Source organism: Nelumbo nucifera, chromosome 1 (genome assembly GCF_055504915.1).
Source record: "Nelumbo nucifera cultivar China Antique chromosome 1, China Antique-T2T, whole genome shotgun sequence".
NCBI lineage: Eukaryota > Viridiplantae > Streptophyta > Magnoliopsida > Proteales > Nelumbonaceae > Nelumbo > Nelumbo nucifera.
Window position 1 is genome coordinate 7561557 of NC_142649.1, and position 12717 is coordinate 7574273.

The 12717-nt window shown below is 36.1% G+C and overlaps 1 protein-coding gene across 3 annotated transcripts; it reads left to right on the plus strand.

The window, feature by feature from the left end:
- The first annotated feature begins 2762 nt into the window (after positions 1-2762).
- LOC104586996 (protein IQ-DOMAIN 13-like) lies at positions 2763-7888 on the plus strand. 3 transcript variants are annotated; one of them, XM_010244408.3, is made up of 7 exons: positions 2763-3156; positions 3680-3787; positions 4357-4454; positions 4620-5096; positions 5583-5819; positions 6394-6522; positions 6946-7888. In XM_010244408.3, exons 3-7 carry the CDS (start codon positions 4380-4382, stop codon positions 7654-7656), a joined length of 1629 nt encoding a protein of 542 aa, XP_010242710.1. In that variant the 5' UTR covers positions 2763-3156; positions 3680-3787; positions 4357-4379; the 3' UTR covers positions 7657-7888. The 3 variants fall into 3 exon arrangements, with proteins under 3 accessions (XP_010242710.1, XP_010242711.1, XP_088749095.1); XM_010244409.3 differs by having other exon boundaries at positions 2852-3138; XM_088892969.1 differs by lacking the exon at positions 2763-3156 and adding an exon at positions 3324-3558.
- The last annotated feature ends 4829 nt before the right edge of the window (positions 7889-12717 follow it).

Sequence of the window (12717 nt, forward strand, 5' to 3'; positions counted from 1 at the left end):
ACCCCATTGATTAACTTATTTATAATACTGGTTAATTGGTTATAAATTTTTCCGATATAATGTCTTTCCGGTTATGACCCTTAGCATGTGGTTAACTTTGAACTATATTTCAACCTAAAAGGTTGTGTAATATACAAAATTTCTATCTAAAAAAACATATGAATAATGATTTTGACATGGATCACCCACAACATCATACACACATCATTGGTAACTCTTTTCTAGTTGAGAACACTGAGAGCAGACAAAAATAGAAAAGTATGTGGTGTCAAAACCATGGGAACAAACTGTGCCCAAAGAACAACTGAATGCAGTTTTGTGTTTGAGAAGCAAAAATTCTTCATGAAATGAACCACGAAAGGAACATGCTGTGAAGTGTAACAGCAACATTGATGAAGGGGGTAAAGTCTATTTCCATCAAGGGATTGGATCACCCAATCATTTTGTCTTGAGTCGTTGAGGGTTGGACACTAGAGTCCGGATTGATTCGAGACAAAATCATGTACATAGGGATAGGCTATTTATCATGAGTGAATATGTTAGTGTTTGGAAAGGTGTGGGTCTCATAAGGTGTGGATCCCATATATGCATAATTTTGTCTTTAGCCAATCTGGTTCCATTAGACATAGGGCCCACGGTATCTTGTATCCCGGATGGTGTCCATGTGGACCCCTCACCCTCACCCTATGCTCAGTGACTTCAGCCTCTAGCATGGAAGAAGGGGTGTTTTTTAAGTCATGATTGAATTCCACGTCCCAATAAAAAAATCCGAACCCTATAGACCAGAGTCCAATCTACCATTACATTGTACATATAACATGGATGCTCTATCCAGGTATTAAAACCCAAAATAGCAAGAAGGGCCCCAGTGAGAAAGTATGGCTGCAAATGGATCCGATTTTAATTAATTCTATTCAGATTTGAATCCGATTCACTTAAAGCCGGATTTGGATATCCGTTTAATTATTAATCGGATCGGATTAAATAACATGATCAGAACAAATTTCAAATTGCTTGATTAAAAAAATTCCATGCGAATTTGATTAAAGAAAAGGGATAAATTGACTGTGTTCTACCTCAAAATTCTGAATTTCACTGTAGATTTATAATAATTCAAAATTTTAAATACCTCCAATTAAACGTCAATACCCGTCCATATATTGGCATCAATTCCAAGCCAGCAGCACAAATTAAGATTTGTGGGGTGAACTGAACAGTAAAAACCCCTTGAAAAATCAGTGTTTTAAAATCTGATCTAAAAGGTTCAACCTTTCAGGTCAATAGGTCAACCTGTGAGATCATCGTCACAAAAAAAGACCAGAAACAATAAAGTAATATAACAACCTAGTAACCCGTTGAATGGGTCATATGGTCAATGGTTCAACAGCCTGGACCAACCCATGATGTAATTATCATAAAAAATTCGAAAACAATAAAATAATACATAGATGGGTCAATGGTTCAATTGCACGGTGAATGGTGATGGGCTGAGAAAATAGATATATACATATATAAAATATTAAAATATATATAACATTATTTTTATTTCTTTTTTATTTTTTATTATTGATAAAAAAACATTATTTTTATTATTAAAAACTTTATAATTAAATTGGCTTTGAAATTCAGACAATATATTTCATTTAGAATATATGTTTTTTTTTATATTTAACCTTGGAAATTATGACAATTTGATATTTCAATCGAATCAGATATCATGTAAACAAATTGAGTTCGAGTCTATTCACATATCGGTCCAATATCTGATAGAATTTGGAGTTTATTTGCCTTTTGTGGTCAGAATTTAAATTAAAATCCTTTGAAATCAAAATCAGAATGGCTTATTTTCATGCCAGCTGTTTGGTTCAAATAAGAATCAGAATCAGATTTCATAATAAATTCTTAAAAAAAAATTGGTGTCTACTAAAAAAATAGGTTTTAAGGGGTCTTAAGTCATTTGTCTTTTTTTATGTATCAAATGCCTTCTTAGGCTCAGTTTGGAAAGAGTATAAATACAAATATGTATAATATGAATACATATAAAATACAGGATTTTACACTTTACATATTTATTATTTGTACTCCATCCAAACTGAGCCTTATTCTCAAGGAGAAAAGGCTGAAGTGGTCATTACCTCAAATAAGAGAATGCTATATCTCTAGGAATGAGAATCAAAATCTCATTCTGCTCAACCAAACCGCTGGAATGGAATTGGAGTGGGACATTCCGATTCCGATGCCAAATCCTATTTTAACGTTTCAAATTCTGATCGGGTCGATTCAAATATATCCAAATCACTATCCGATCCATATGCCCAACAAGGTCGTCCTTGTAAGAAGAATTGATAGAATAAATTGCAATTCACGCTAAGAAATGTGGATCATGGTAATAAATCTCATGGATCCAAACTCTCAAAGTCTGTCTAACTCTCTCCGTGCGTGTGCACAGAATAGCATGATGCAGCAATCTCTTTTCACGTGCATGCACATGTGATACTATGATGTTGCAACAATAAATATACACCCGACCTGCAACCACGATCATGCCAAATATACCATAAAATCTTTAGGACAACTATGATCCAATGGCTGAGATCACATGGTTCTACTTTAGTGTTGTGGTCCCACAGGCACACAATCATTAATTAGGATCAACATAGGGTGCCAGTTTTTTCAACGTAGTGGTTGCCCAAAGTACCTAACAATGGCTTATCCTCCTAACACTAAAATGATATTTTAATCAGAAAGAGAGAAACCCGACTGTTCTCTGAAATGGAATTGCTGTCTCAGTAGGCTTTCTACTCAAGTAAAGTTGGTTGAGGGTCATGGAGTGAGAAAGTGGCCACCACCCCGTCATCAAACCAGGGAAAATTTTATAAATTCATCCTCACACAAAAGAAAAAAAAGAAAAGAAAAAAAGAAAAGTTAAAAGGGTGGAAGAAAAGTGAATCCAGTCCTTGCAAGGAAGAACCGGATTCAAAGTTTGAAGAGAGAGAGACAGAGAGAGAAGGAAAAGAAAGACAATGAAGGAAAAAAGTAGTTGGTATACCAGGGGAGAGGAGGGAGAGAGAGAAGACTAATTCCTTCTCTCCTTCTTCTCCTTTTTGCACAGAAACAGCTTTGTGAAGGTGCTGGAAGGTGAGATGGTTGGCCAAGGTATTCATTCTCCCATTTAATTCCATCTTTTCCTTGTAAATTTTAGTTTTTTTCTCTCTTTTCAAATCCCTTTTTAATTTTCTGCTGCTGTTTTGGTAGAGAAAAGAAGGCAGACTTTCACTTGAACAATTTATTGTATTGAGATGGAATATGTTGAGAGTTCTCCCATAATATTTCTCTCTTTTTCTTTTTTCCTTTTATTTTCTGGGTTTCTTCTTCTGTACTGAAACACATGATTCTTTTTAAATTAATGGGACAAAACTAACTTTCAACTGCTACAATTTAGACTCTGGAGAAGAATTTTCCATTTTTAACTTCAAATGAAAAGTTTTGGAGAAATAACAAGCTTCTTTCCTTGCTTCGCCTTTACCTTTTACTAGTATCGTTGTTGCAAACTTGCTGGTATTTCTAATAGAACTCTTCTTTAGCCTTTTCTCTTATCCTGTTCAAAGCTTCATATACTCTTCATATGTGTGCTTGTTAAGGCTACGAAAATTCACTCATCCTTTTCCTCTTCTATCAGGAAGTAGCTTGTGAAAGAGTAAAGACTCAAGAGTCAAGACCCATCACTTTTCTTTCCGGTTGAAGAAGCTTCACTGATGAAGGTTCTGAAGCCTGAATTTTAGTGAAGGTACTAAATTTTCTCTGCTTTTCTAAACTGTGGTTATTTAAAGCTTTGCTTTGTGTAGAAACTGATTATTGGTCTTCAAAACAATGAATATAACTAAAATTATAAAGTTTTAAACCCCCAAATGGAAACCCATAATAGCAAATTATAAGAGTTCAAACTTAAAACTTAACCATGTATCAAATACCAAAAAAAAAGAACTTAACCATGTATCTATGTGAATTGTTTACTGCATACCTCTGCCTAACCTGGAGGGTTCTCTATAATTCAATAAACAGGGAAGCTCAAGTTAGAAAGATGATTTTTTGTGGTGCCGCCTTTGTAATAGAGTTTGTATCCATGTGGGTTTAGACCTTGATCTAGAAATTTGTAAGTCTTCAACTATTTTCCAGAGGCTAAAGATAGAAGCAGCTCATAACCCTCCATCTCATGGTTCTGCTGTAGGTCAATATATGTTTGATCAAAAGTTGTGTAATTGCATTCAAAATTTTGTAAAGTTATGCCAATTTTTTTCTGTTGAATGTATGTCAATTTTACGTAAACTAGTATCATTTGGTGTTTTTTATCTACAGGGTGATATAGTGATGCTTGGAGCATGGGAAAGAAAGGGAGTTGGTTTTCTGCAATCAAGAGAGTTCTTGTACCCAACTCTAAAGAGAAGATAGCCAATGTAAGTAGATATTTCACTTTAGTACTAGGTGAAGCATGAGAGTGGTTCACCCCTAGTTCAGTTGTGGCCTATTAGTCAGCTTTCTTATGAAACAAAGCAGAAGTAGCATGAATCCCTGCATTTCACTTGGAAACTTAGGCTGTTCTGTATGATGCTTGAGCACAGGGACCAGAGAAAAGAACTGTGAAGGAAAAGAAGAAGTGGGGGCTAGGAAAGTTAAGGCATGGAGATGGCAATTCATTCATACCTCTCTATAGAGAGCCAAGCAGCATCGAGAAAATATTGGGAGATGTCGAAAGAGAACAGCAAAAGGTTCATCAAATGTCTTCTGATCAACAGCAAAAGTTTCAGCCCTCCATACCTTCCATTCATCCAATTTCTGCAGATCCACAACAAAAGGTTCATGTTTCCATACCTTCCCTGCCACCTATTGCCGTTGATCAACAACAGAAAGCTCAAACTTCCACACCTTTCTCGCAATCAAAGTCTACCGATCAACAACAAAAGGTTCCTCCTTCCACAGCTACCATGCCTTCCAGGGTTGTTAATCAACATAAAGAAATTCAATACAATGCAACACACCCTCCTAAGAATATCAATACTTCAGCTATAAAGATCCAAACAGCCTATAGAGGTTACATGGTAAGTTAAGCCCCCATATTTCATTAGGATTTGAATAAATTCAAATAACTGAAGATGAGAAGTGATGAATTCCAAATAATTTGTGTATCATTTGTACATGCAAATATGCAAGTGCAGAGGTCCACTGGCCAATGAAACCCAATCAGATAATTTCAGCAATCCAAGCCTGAATACATGGGTCACACCATACAATCTTTTCCCTCAGTGTCCAGTGGTGATGATCACATAACCAGATTGATCTCTGAAGGGGATCAAAGATTTCAATTGCTTGAAGGCTTGGATGGTGGATGTTGATCCATCTTTGTGCCTTGAAATTGTGCTCAAAGACGGTATTCCATTTGCCTATAATAGCTTATGAGAAGAAAGATGTATAGATAGAAATAGAATTTGAAACATGGAAATGTTCCAACCATATGAAGAGTCATGAACCTAGTATAACAATTTCAAATTGAACTTGGAAGAGAACATTTGCTTAATGTGATGCAGGCTAGGAGGAGCTACCGAGCTCTCAAGGGTCTAGTAAGGCTACAGGGAGTGATGCGAGGACAGAGTGTGAGACGACAGACCATCAATGCAATGAGGTGCATGCAACTCCTAGTTAGAGTCCAAACACAAATACAATCTCGGAGGATCCAGATGCTGGAAATCCAGGCTCTCGAAAGGCAGACTCTACATAGGAGCGAGAAGGATGTAGAGAGTAGCTTAGGAAGGTGGACTCTAACAGTAAGTTCTCAAGATTTGACTTGCTTTGTATCTAGAATCATGCATGTGTGATGTATGAATAGGGGTACACATGACCTAGAATGAGCATCCAAACCTAGCCCACTTTATTCCTGCAATTTATGTACAATTGAAGCTCAATTTGTTAAGGATATAGTTTTGGGCCTTTTCTCTGTTTTAAACAACGAGTTTTTTCATAGACCAAGTATCATGGTTCATGGCCCCACAAAAAATCCAATTACCTGTTGTTAAGCTGGGAGAAGGTCTTGTTTTTCAAAAATCTTTGTTTGCACTTGCACCTAGCTATTTATGTTCCAGGCCTGAACTTGCCTCGTCCTGGTCTCAGGCTCCCACAACATAGAATATTCTAATGGGAAAGACTCTGAGCCTATGATCCTTGTTTGAATGTTATGGCCATGCAAGCAAAACTCTATGTTATTAGTTAGAAGGATCAGAAGGGGATTATTTTAAGCTATAGAAATCAGAATAATTGCTAATTCATTCTGACAATTTAATTTGTATTTTATTTTTCTGTTGTGTAGCTGAATTTAATTATTAAAATTACTTTATCATGTAGTCTGAGACAGGTCAACAAGACTGGGATGATAGCTTACTTCCAAAAGAGGAAATAGATGCAAGGTTTCGAAGAAAGGTGGAAGCTGTCATGAAGAGAGAGAGGGCACAGGCCTATGCATATTCACACCAGGTATTATTAGTCCCATGCACATAGATTTCTGTTTTCTGTTGTCAGACTTGAACTGGATGAATAACTGGAAAGCTCACTGAGTCATGGCTTTACTGGTTTATCTACCTGTTACAACATTCATCCCATAAAAACCATCAAATAGCCAGAACAGAAGGCTTACTGGGATGCCAGTTCAACCACCCATTCAGGTTCAGGTCCTACCTTCCAAAAGAAAATCAGGTTCAGGTTCAGTTTTGTCAACACTTGTTTTACCATGAATTCATGGTAGCAGGGAGACTAAGATGCTAGGATGCAACTTTAGGTTATAGTGTATCAACACTGGTTTTACTATATTGAAGTCTTGCAACCTTGTTCTAGTCTCAAATACTGCTTAAGGACTTGTGGACTTACGGAGTTTAATATGCCTGTTTTGCTTTCAACCAGTTATGGAAGGCCCCTCTTAAATCAGCTCATACAGCCCTTATGGATATCAGATCAGGAGGACTCCCCTGGTGGTGGAACTGGATGGAACGACAACTTCCAGGATATCAGATCTCTGAAAGCCAAACAATTCCTGCAAAGAATGGTCTAACACCATCCAAGCCCATTTCAGAGCACAGTCCACTACCACAATCAAGTAACTACAGGCAAGGAAGGTTTGGCTTTGAGAACCTTGAGGCCCTTACACCAAGATCTTCAAAATCATCCATGCCCACAAGAACGAAACTTAGAGCAACTCTATCAAGCCAAGCGCCACAAACAAGTAGCTCCACCCCAGTGAAGCATCTGAAGCGAAGAACAAGTGCATCTGAAGTTTATACATTGAGAGATGATGAGAGCCTTACAAGCTGCCCACCATTTTCCATGCCCAATTACATGGCACCAACAATTTCTGCTAAAGCAAAAGTGAGAACTCTTAGCAATCTCAAAGAAGGATCACCAACTCCAAGTCAAGAAGCAAAGAGACGACTATCTTTTCCTTTAACCCAAAGCATTGGATCTCTGAGGTGGAACAAGGGCTCTCTGTTCTCAAGCAAGGATTCCATGTCTCAAAGGATATCAGGGAAGCATAAGTCTACCCCTTCAATAGGTAATTTGAGTGTGGATTCCACCATATCTTTGCCTGTTGGAGTTGGAAGGAAGCCATTCAAGTGAATTGTGTGATTTTTCTATCTTTAGTCTTATATTTCTTTTTCTATTTTATTATTTTTTCCTTCTTTGATGGGTGTTTTGCTTGAGATGTTTAACTAAAGTCTTGTATAATTAGTGCTTGTATCAGAAATAATAAAGCAACATTAGGGAGTGATAAATTGAATACAGAGATCCTCACAATTAAATTGTACTGATGTTTTTTTATCAATATTGTACTGATGTTTTTCCTCTGTCTTATTGCTTGTATAGCTTGAAATTCCATCTCCTTACTTTCATGAAACTCCCATATTTTCACTATTGAAATGAACAAGGGACTAAGGGAGCAAAACACTGATTCCGTGAAGTTTCTTTAGGCTGCATTTATTTGCAATGCAGATCAGAACCACATACAAATTTTGCACCCAGTTCAATTTTTTGTTTGTGACTATAATTCACACTTTTGCCTGACGCAAAACTTGCACTTTTTGTCTCATTTTCATTCATTAACAGTGCAAATTTTGCATATGAAAACTGATGCAAATTTTGCACCATTTCCTCCAACCTTAATTCTCTCATGTAAAGTGGGGACCTCATCAATTTGCTTCAAATCTTACTTCCCCTAATATGGTGCAAATACAAGGGTTAGAAATACCATATACGAGGTTTTGCATTGTACATATTTGTATTTGCACTCTTCCCAAACTGGTCTAAATAAATTTCTCCCCACCTCCAACCACATCATTTCACTTTTTACAAGCAAACAAAACAAAGTCAAATCAAAAGCAAAAGTAAATAAGGATTTTATAGTCGATCCATTTATACTCCTATCAGTCCTAGATATTTAAACCAGTTAAAATGAAATTCGCAGCAACCAAATGGAACCTTAAGTATCATAACATTACTTCACAATGACATTCGTACTATAATATAGTATAAATCACTGAAGAAAACTTACACTGTCATAATAGAATCAAATGAAAACGAATGATATCTTCATAAATAGTGAATGGGGAAGATGATAGGGCTCAGTTTTGTAAGAGTGCAAATACAAATATATACAATGCAAAAATAAAAGGTTTAGAAATACCATATACAAGGTTTTGTGCTGTTTGTATTTGTATTTGCACTCTTCCCAAACTGAGCCTAAAAGTTATGGATGTTGTGAAAATAGTAGCAATCTGAAATCATTAGTTCCTACTGATGCAACAAAATGAACCAAATGATGTAAAGGAACAATAATACCTAATTTTCCATGGCAAATGAAATCCAGACCAACCCTGAGCCAAAAAAAAAAAAAAAGCAACGAATTTGTATGATCCTATAATCATGTAATAGAACAGCCAAATTGTCAAATGGATTGTACCAAATACCAATACTATGTTAAAGATCAAATTTTACTCCACTCTGGTGCAATTTTGTTACTGGCAAATAAAAGACAATCCTCCTAAACATGCACTTCCAAGGAGGGCTGTGAGTTAGTTGTTTGAGTTGAACATCAATTACATTGAGTTTAGGTTTTCAGTTTGGGTCCATTTAAAATTTGATCCAACCCAACCCCAAGTTGCACCTTAGAACTAGGGCTGCAATTTGGGTGGGCTCAAGTCGAGAATTTTGCCAAATTTTAAATGGGCGTGGGCCAAATATTATTTAATTTCTTTAAGTTAGGTACCAAACTTGCACTCCTACCTATAGGAGCTCGGATCTGCTGCTCACAGGGCTGTATACTATGTAACTAATGATAAGTGAACATCTAGTGTTCCATAGATCTGGATGTGAGTCCCATGTGTGTGTAACACTGAGCGTGTTCACTCATGATTGGATATGTAGCCCATTAGACCAACAATCTTGGGAGAAAAAAATCTAGAGTTGTTGGAGTTATATGACTTGTTACTTTGCCTTTTAGTGCATAAATTCTTAAATAGCTTGTAAACTGTCTAATGACCAAATGACATGTTGAGTTTATTATTATACCCCTAAATATTTTATTGTATAAACATGGTTCAGACTTTAGAGTATCGATGTGCATGAATCACGATGCACAAAAATTGCATATTTTGTTTTTTTTTTAATAGGTGATACGCTTAGATATAAGGTAATTAGGCTTTAGGAATTAAACCAGGACATCTCCAGAAAGGGTATTAATCTTTAAAAGTGGCTATATGTCCTAACTCCATGTATTCAGAATATTAGAAATTGGCTTGACAGAAAAAGGTAAGGCTCAAATTGAGGCTTGAGCTTTGATTTGAGCTACAAATATTAGTTTGAATTCATCTCGACTCAAAAGCTCCTATGTTTGAGATCAGTCCAGCTCAAGCTCGATAGTGAGTCAGACTTATAAATTATATAAAGTTATTTCTTATATATACCAAAGATCGAATGAGTCACAAATAGCTTGATTTGAATCCACCCCTAATATGCAATATCTTATTCATACTTTGAACTCTGTGAATAATCATTTTATTCTTTTTATTTTTTTTTGGTAATTAAGATCTCATTAAAAACTCCCAAAAACAGGGGATGAGAGAAAACCCACACCCCGCGTCAGGGACGCCGCCAACTTATGGGCCAGAACATTACAATTTCTCTTAACATGAACAAAACGAACAGTGGTGTCTAAAACCAGGGACAAAATATCAGACCATAATGCCCCTAAAGGATAAAAAGGGATAGAGGCAGCATTGTTTAGAGCCGAAATTGCCTGGCTAGAGTCAGATTCTACGATGACTTGTGGGAAATTTGCTACACAAGCTAACCGAGTAACCATTTTATTCAATAAAATGTGTTTGGTTTGTGTAGATTTCCCTATCTTTTCCTTCATACCAAACACAGCGGTTATGAAAGGGACGATCGATAATAAACTGGTAGGTTAGAGCCATTTATTGGTTTCCATTCTAGAATGCAAGCATCATTTGCTTTCTCATAAGGTTATGTTTGGTTTGAAGGAAAAAGTAGGAAAATACAGGAAAATATATATTAGGATTTATAAAGATTTCCCTTCCTTTTCTTTCCCTGCGTTTTCCTAGCATAATTGTTTTGACAAATGTGGGAACTTCCCATTTTTAAAACCATATGGCATTTAATTGACATCATGTTTTGACAAATGTTTGGTTGGATTGTTGGAAGCCTCTCAACTTGTCAATGCTGTAACCCGGCTTCAACCTAACCATTAACATTATACCATCAATAGGTCCAAAGCGGGTCAAGCCAAAGAGAGGCCCTGTTTGGACTTGGTTGCTTTTAGCCGTCTACTCAAACTCACATCGACTTCTATTGCTTGGGTATCATGCGATTTTGGAAGCTTGTCAACGAATAGGAGTATTAATGGATCGGGTTTGGGTTGGACCCAGTCCGTATCAAAATCAATTTAAACGAGTTGGACAGACCAAAAATATATTTCGAATTAGACCATCCAGACTCTATGGTCTAAATATTTATTGGATTGATATAGATTGGACCTTGTCCATATGTAATGGAATTATATTGGACTGGGTTGGGTTGAACCAATATCTGGTCCATTCATAGAAGATAAAAGTACAAGTGTCAATGGATTAGGTTTGTGTTGGATCCAATTTGAATAGATTGGACAGCCCAGACATTGAATTGGACTAATCCAAAATAGTCCAAAGTATTCATGAGATTGGATTGGACTTTGTCCATTTGTAATTAACTCATATTGAATTGGGTCACATTGGACCAATATCAAGTCCATTGACAGCCCTACTAACGAGTTTTAAATGTTGATGTTGTCCGATCCGAGGTGTTTCAAACTGATGACACAATCAGAATCTTGCCAGGTAGACGAGATTGAGGTGGAAGGACGAAGCCACACATTGAGATCTACAACCAAAAGAAAGGTCAGAGGCCCGATAAGTTATTCCTCGGGTAGGTATTCCGATGCTCAAGTTAGTTGGGTAGAGAAAGAGGTGGCCAAGCCGAACAAGCTGAAACAACGCTAATCTCGGTTAAAGAGATACTACAAAGAGATATTCAAAGAGTATTCTTCCAAAAATCCCTTACCTTGAGTGGGGTAATGGGAATACCTATTTATAGTTGGGTATTCGTGTCCTAGGTGGATAGAACTTCTAGGGTTATTAGGATGAGGGTGCCCACCGAAGTCTTCGGGAGATTTCCTTTTCCTCAGTGGAGTCCACTTCCTTATCTATACAGGACACTCCTTAATCGTCCTTGGTGTCAATGTGGCTTGAGAGAGAGGACGGCTGCAAAGGTTGCCAAGTGACAAATTCAACCATCACTCAAATGGTTATAATGGCTTAAAACTAAATGTACTACTTGATGGCATTTAATAACTTTGAAGTTTGAAGTCTAATGTCTAAAAGTGAAAAGGCTATTAATCTAGAGTCTAAAATGTAAAACTGTTGGAGAGGCTCCAAAAAGATAAAATTGTTTGAGTTGAAGTAATTCTCCATAGGCCTAAACTATTAAATTTATCCTTACCCATAAAAATAGGAGTTCAGATATATTACCCATAAAGGGCTCCTCACATTGACCACATAATATATCCTGGCTGCACATTGGAAACATCTCCCATATTTATATTTATTATTTATGGGGAAATGTTCCTGATACATGGTGGAATGTGACTGTGAGGTCAATGTGAGGAGCATATCTTAATTCTAGAAATAGACTATTTGATAAATCTAAGTTTAATACTTAGCACTATTTTGCATGTTTCATTCAAATTCTCAATAAAATAATTAATTGAAGATTTATTAACATAAGATCAATAAACCAAAAGTTGATTAAATCACTCTGCCTCTAAACAGATGAAGAATTACCATTATTCAGTAAATTCAGAAAATTTATGATAATTAAATGCAATTAATTAATAGTAACTTTAACGATTGGTAACTTAATGCAGTAAATTAATAGTAAAACTCAGAAATACAATGATTTTAAATGCCGTAATTTTTTATTAACAGTAAATCCAATAATTAAATACGGTAAATTAGTAAAATTGGAAATAAAATGATTGGTAACTTAATTATTTACTGTTAATCTATACTGTAATTAACATTAATTTAGGAATTTTATGATAACTAAATGCAGTAAATTGAAATTAAAATT

Coding starts and splice junctions, on each gene's coding strand:
- LOC104586996 (XM_010244408.3), top strand. CDS start 4,380: ATGGGAAAGAAAGGGAGTTGGTTTTCTGCAATCAAGAGAGTTCTTGTA. Junction 5,097..5,582: donor CAGCCTATAGAGGTTACATG/GTAAGTTAAGCC, acceptor AATGTGATGCAG/GCTAGGAGGAGCTACCGAGC. Junction 6,523..6,945: donor CCTATGCATATTCACACCAG/GTATTATTAGTC, acceptor GCTTTCAACCAG/TTATGGAAGGCCCCTCTTAA.